The following is a 6,772-nucleotide window of genomic DNA, read 5'->3' as shown; positions in this document are numbered from 1 at the left end:
CTTGTGAGACCTTCCAACTTCTTTGGCTGTGTTAGGTATGAGGATCCTTACTCACATATGAAGCTCACATTATAGACGACCTTCTCTTCAGAATTCCCAAAACTTTCAAGATCATTCACATTGCTAAACAATCATGAAGATCATGCACCATTATATATATGGGTGAGAGCATGATAAGGTGGTACACTTTCTACCAATTGCATTGGTTGCTACCACACTTTAAGACAACCAATATCAGTGGATTTAATATCATCATAAGATGTATTTAACAATTTATCTAGTGCTTTTTAGATATAATAAATGTGAAACAAGATTAAACAACCATGTTTTAATTCTCTAACTCTGCATAAAAGTGTTTCTCACAACTAGTTGTAAACCATTGTCCAAGACACAGGTTTTTCAGGCCACCTTATCATGCTTTCACCCATATAGTAATACGATATCATTTTCATATCAAGATCACCAGACCATTCACATATCAAGCTTCTCACAAAGCTTGACCTACTACTCGACTCTAGGTGTATATGCACCCATATGGATCTTGATCTTGGGAAACACACTCACCTTTCAAAGCTCTAGGGGTATAAACCCACATGGATCTTGAACATGGGCAAAGCCCATTCACATAAAAGGCCTTAGATTCTGAACCTTTATGCTGGATGACATCTAGCATCATTCATAAATCAAGAACATCAAAGACCTTGAGATTGGGAATACTATTCACATAGTTGGTTCAAATCATGGACTATAATCTTTCCCAAAAACCACACTCACTCACAAATCAATATCAATCACCTTGTCATAAACCTCAAACCTTGGATATATGGACATCAATTACAACTCACATATCAAGCTAAGGTAGCCCATCAAGTTCACTAACCATTCATATATCAAGCTGTGATCGTAAAGCTTAGTCTTAAACGCAGGTCACACAAAAACTCTAGGTATACATCTATGTGAATCTTGATCTTAACACACATCTTAAGCTCAGAACATAAACCTCATTATACGAGTGCCGCAAACACCATTCACATTTAAGCTTAAACCAAATCAAAGCTCCAGCTACATGGATCTTGATCACAATTAAAGCTCAAACCATATCACAGCTCCAAGGTATAAACCTACATGGGTCTTGAACATTGGGCAACGCCCATTCACATATATCAAGATCACCATAGACCTTGAGATTGGCAACACTTTTCACATGCATAGCCCATCATCTCGCCAAAAACCACCCACTCGCACGTCAAGATCACGTCATAGACCTCGACCTTGACAAACACCAGTAGCATATCAAGCCCTCAAAACCTTGATTTGAACACCATTTACATGGAAACACATGCAACACCCCTCACATACCAAGCTAAGGCCATGGACCTCAAACCTTGATATCAACATGTAAAGCCCATCAAACACCACTTAGAAGTCTCAAAACCTCACAATCTTGATATAAGCACCATATATATGTCAAGCTTGTGTTATGGAAAACTCTTCTATCCCACCAGTGGATGTAATTAAGATTAACAAGTTATTAAGATGCAGTTATTAGCTGGGCTGAGCATAATCTCATGCTTTGTTTTGTTGCGTCTCATCACGCTGAACCGATTTCATCAGCTTGCACTTGTATAGAACTGTCAATAAGTCTCTAAAGGCCTTCTCAATGTGCTTGTGATGGCAAGGAGAGTTGAGCAGAACATAGCAAACAAACATGTCCTGCAGCTCTTGGAGGTCCCTTAGACCCCTTCCCAACAGCATCTCCAACATGGAGTCATGGAAATCCAGATATGGGTTATATGAGTATTTCACTACAGGGATAGTGTCTTGCATCCAAACCCCACCACTTACCTTGTGATGATGATGACGATGACCACCTGATCTCACAAGCTTGAGCTTCTCATGGTCTTGCCTTGATCTTGCTGAGTGCTCTCTCTTTGTTGCAATCCTATGAAGGGGAGGGATACTATCAATACTGGCCTTATCATCCCCTTTCAGTGATGGGCCTTTACTTGCATGGGAATGCGCCTCCTTCAATAATGGGTCCTTACTTGCATGGCAATGGGTATCCTTCAATGATGGGTTCTTACTTGCATGGTTATGGCTATCCTTCAGTGATGGGTCCTTACTTGCATGGTAATGGGCATCCTTCAGTGATGGGTCATTACTTGTATGGTAAAGGGTATCCTTGAATGATGGGTCATTACTTGCATGGTGATGTGTATCCTTCAATGATGGGTCCTTACTTGCATGGTGATGTGTATCCTTCAATGATGGGTCCTTACTTGCATTTTCATGGCTATCCTTCAATGATGGGTCCTTACTTATATTGTGATGGGTATTCTTCAATGATGAGACCTTTCTGTGATGCATGTCTCTCAGTGATGGGTCCTTCCTGTAATGCATATCCTCCTCAATTGCCTTCATTTCACCTCTGTTTTTCTCAGAGAGATGCATGGTTGTGAATACATGAATATCTTCATCCAATTGGGTCGTCTTTCCCTTCACTGATAAGTCCTTTCTGTGATGAAACTCCTGCTCAGTTGGCTTGCTTTCACACCTCTTCAATGATGGGTTCTGTATATTATGATAATTCTCATGCTCAATCGCCTTGATTTCACCTCTATTCGATGATGGGTCCTTTCTGTGATGATGATTTCCATGCTCAATTGCCTTGATTTCACCTCTTCTGATTGATGGGCCCTTTCTGTGAAGATGCTGATTTCCATGCTCAATAGCCGTGATTTCACCCTTATCATGCTCACCTGCCTTAAATTCAGCTCTTTTTAATGATGAGCTCGGTCTATGATGATGATGCTCATGCTCAACAGCCATGGTTTCTCCTCTATTCAATGATGGATCCTTTCTATGATGATAATCTGCATGCTCAAAGGCCTTGATTTCACCTCTTTTCGATGAAGGGTCCTTTCTGTAATAATGGTTTGCCTTGCTGTGTTGCTCAGAAGAAAGCGAATCATGTTGGATTGCCATGGTATGATCAGCTCTGTGTTGATCAGAAGAGTGCAAAGGGGCAGGGACATGGACATCCTTGACGGCTGTAGAGGCGCAGCTGCAGCCATGGAGTAGAGCAGAGAAAGCCAGCAAGCATTTGCCCTCTTCAAAAACCAGAGAGTCCAGACTTGTCCGGGCACAGAAGGGGCTGAGGGTTCTGGCGATGGCTGCATGGGCTTGGAAGCGTTTTCTGAAGGCAGAGAGCTTCTTCAATTTGTCCTTGGGCTTTCGAGAGGCGCCACCCAAGGGCCATGGGAGGAGTTTCCAAGAAGGCAAAGGCGCAGCTTGATCCATCTTGAATGGGAGCGTTGTGGATGCAAAAAGCAAAAAGCAAAAAGCAAGCATGCATATAGCACAGTTTGAACCCCAAAAAATCACCTTCAAAATCTACACACGGAAGCTGAGAATTCTAACTAGAATTGGCAAATAAGCAAAGCGGTGCAGTGGCCCATTTTATGAAGAGGAAAGTTGCCAAACTTGGCTGCTGCCATGATTGACAAGATCGCCACGGTCCCCCTCACATGGATCCAATGTGGGCCTTTCGGAGAACACCTTAGCTCGGTCTCCACTTCCCACACATGCTTCCTGCCTCCCCCAACCACCCTTTCCCTTTTAGCCTCCCTCTGCAAGCCTCTTGGCACCCACCCCCATGAGGTGCCTAGAGCCTCCTAGGCACCTGTTCCCCACCCATGCAAATGAACATGAAGCAAGCTGTTGTGCCCAAGGGCATATATGCCCCCCTAAGCCCGCATCCTCCATGCATGTGTGTGTGTATGTGCATGTATGCATTTGTGTGTGTATGTGCATGTATGCATGTGTGTGAGCCCACAAGTGAGTGCACATGTGGGCATATATGTTGGTCTAACCCCGCCTAGTGCATGCCACATGCAGGCATGTATGCTAGTTTAACCCTGGCTACTGCACGCGTGGCCGGGCATGTATGTTGGTCTAACCCCGGCTAGTGCATGCCACACACAGGCATATATGTTGGTCTAACCTCGGCTAGTGCATGCCACGTGTAGGCATATATGTTGGTCTAAGCCTAAGTGCATGGCACATGCATGTGTGAACGTACGTGACAACACACAACATGACACGAGGGTATATATGTTGGCCTAAGCCCAAGTGCGTGTGTGAAGGTGGAGTATGTGTGCGCGCGCAGGCATGCATGTGTGCACAAGCGCCCAACCTTGTAATTTCATGAGATAATAATTTGTGACATGTGCATGTGTGCACATGCTTGTGCCATCAATGAGACAAAAGCTATCATATTGTGTGTTTTTAAAGGGTTTTCCAAGTTTGTGTAGGTGATAAAGAGTTTCTCTATCTCCAAATCATAAAAGAGACCATCATGTTAAAACATGGTGATCAATTTTGTGTCCTCAAATCTATCATCAAAATTCACATATAGTAATTTAGGAGCGACATATTTCTCTCTTTTACATTGTAAATCTATGAAAGTCGAAGTCTTAATTGAGTGCCATCCATTATCACATTTGAAGTGGGGCCATTAGTAAAGGCAATATGAATCATGGTCATGTATTCTTCTTAGTATACATCTTTAACGCCATGCATAATCTCTATAGGATTAGCACGCACATAAGTTACGAGTTTCCAAGATCTATAGAAAGATTTATTGTTTGTGCGCTATGTACATAAGTGATCCTAGTTTCTGGAAGTTGGCATAGGTTGCACTTTTATTTTTTTTTAAAAATAACCATACACTCATTTGAATATGTAAAGGCACTATTTATCATCATAAGGAAGTTTCTTCTTATTGTTTCTTTACAAATATAAACTTGCCCTTGGAATTTTAAGATGTATGACAGGCACTTTCATTAAAAATGAAATCATGAATGATTAATACAGGAAAATATGTAAAGTAAAAGGGATGTTTTCTCCCACTATAAGGAGTTTGACCCACTTTGTGATAGGTGAAACTAAACCCTTGTTAAATATGGTTCATAAAGTCATTTTCAATGAGAGAAACTCTCATACATATCAACATAGATCTAAAAAGGTAAAAGTGAAAGCACGTAAAATCATTGCTCATCATTTTTGAGCATGCAAAAACTTAAAGTGAATTCAAGGTGTGGAGGCCCTCATGTTTTCTACTTTTCTTTTACTCCACACTAAAAGTGAATTCAAGGACCTTCATCTATGTGTGGAGGCCCTCATGTCTTCTACTTTGCTTTCACTCCACACTAAAGACATCTCTTTTTCCTCCTCCTTTACAACGAAGTCTAGTTATATTATAAGGCATAGATTCGTAACTATTTGTAGAGCTTTTTCTCGTATTTTTTCACTCTAAAGAAAATATGTTATGGATAAGATTAATACTCTAAGCTTGTACTTGTGCCATTAATTTTTTAATGTTTTCACCATCTAAACGAAACATTCATATGTGAAAAAATAAAACAATTCATGAAGCTTACATAAGCAACACCCTTTTACCTTGACACACACATGGGGGGAATGAACAATACCATTCTTTATCAAAAGGTTTCACAAAGGAAAGAAACAATTAGTTTATTCATGTATAATCTTTACAAGATATGGATTAAATCAAGGTAACCATATGTAGCATTTAGGACAAAGAAATAATACCTTTATTTATCTATAATTTGCAAGATATGGATCAAATCAAGGTAACCATATGTAGCATTTAGGCCTCGTAAATGATATAAATAATTACTTTCTAAATGATAATGGTAATCAAATAGGTAACAAATAACATGTTTCACATCCTTAAAACTATTGAAGGCCTATCTCCAAAAGGAGCACATAATTTTGAAATATTGTATTTGTCACATTTTATTAGATTCAATGGGCTAATTTATTTAAATTTAATTTAAAGAAGATTTTGTGTTCTAGTTAAATATAGTAGCAATAATTACTTAACTCCATTTAAATCCATAGCCAATTTTTTAAATTCTCCTTCTCACACATTTCGTCTTATTACCTTCTCAAACCTTTTGAATATGTATTATTACCTTCTCACATACAACACCCATTATGGTATTTTGTTGTGGATAATTATGTTTTCTAGTATGATAGGTGCTTGAAAATCTTAAGTTTTCACTAACTTGAGTCGTAATATCACTTTTTTTAAAACATGAAACTTATGTTGTAAAAATTGAACTTGAGAATGTTTTCTAGGAAAAAGCAGGCAACAAAAATTATTAAGCTGAGAATTATAAAGAAATATGATAATAATTCTTGATTTTGATACTAAAAAATAGATAATAATAGTTATTTTCTAAATTTCACAAGGCAACGGTAGTGTACATATTGGATTTTATAAAAAAAACTGGGTAATGAGTTGGAGAAATTCTTAAGCAGAGCATTATAGGTTCTAGTTGAGTTTAGGTGAGAATGAAATTTTGGCCGAGTTTAGGTGGTCATTCATTAGGGCACCTAGGTGTGCACAGATTGTAACCTAAGGCATTTAGACCCTATTACAATCTATGCACCTAGGTGTGCACGAATTGTAACCTTAGCCATTTAGACTTTATTAATAAGGGGTCTTCACCACAACACTTCCCTCAAGAATCTAGCATTAGTGAATAGTTGTGCGTGTGATCAAAAGATAGTGTTTGTGCAGATCATGCGTAAAGTCTCTCTCTCCCGCCCTTGTTTAATATCCCACTTCTCTTCCTTTGCAAGCTTGCCCTTGACCATGTAATGTCTCACTTCACACACAAATCAAGAAGCTAGGCAGAGGCTCACCATGTTGACATCCGAAGAGAGTATATAAGTAGCCACT

At 39.4% G+C, this 6,772-nt stretch overlaps 1 protein-coding gene across 1 annotated transcript; it reads right to left on the bottom strand.

The window, feature by feature from the left end:
- Positions 1 to 859: 859 nt before the first annotated feature.
- LOC147638153 (uncharacterized) lies at positions 860 to 3,348 on the bottom strand. The gene has a single exon (XM_086794993.1). The coding sequence runs from the start codon at positions 3,298 to 3,300 to the stop codon at positions 1,567 to 1,569; it is 1,734 nt and encodes a 577-aa protein (XP_086651119.1). The 5' UTR covers positions 3,301 to 3,348; the 3' UTR covers positions 860 to 1,566.
- Between the last annotated feature and the right edge of the window lie 3,424 nt (positions 3,349 to 6,772).

The sequence above is a fragment of the Cibotium barometz genome, chromosome 5, assembly GCF_041138505.1.
Source record: "Cibotium barometz isolate CiBa-2024 chromosome 5, ASM4113850v1, whole genome shotgun sequence".
Lineage (NCBI taxonomy): Eukaryota > Viridiplantae > Streptophyta > Polypodiopsida > Cyatheales > Cibotiaceae > Cibotium > Cibotium barometz.
Note: the sequence above shows the minus strand (reverse complement) of the source record. Positions and strands in the feature narration are given on the sequence as shown.

What these genes read in the sequence shown, in the direction of transcription:
- LOC147638153 (XM_086794993.1), bottom strand. Translation starts at nt 3,300, where the DNA reads ATGGATCAAGCTGCGCCTTTGCCTTCTTGGAAACTCCTCCCATGGCCC.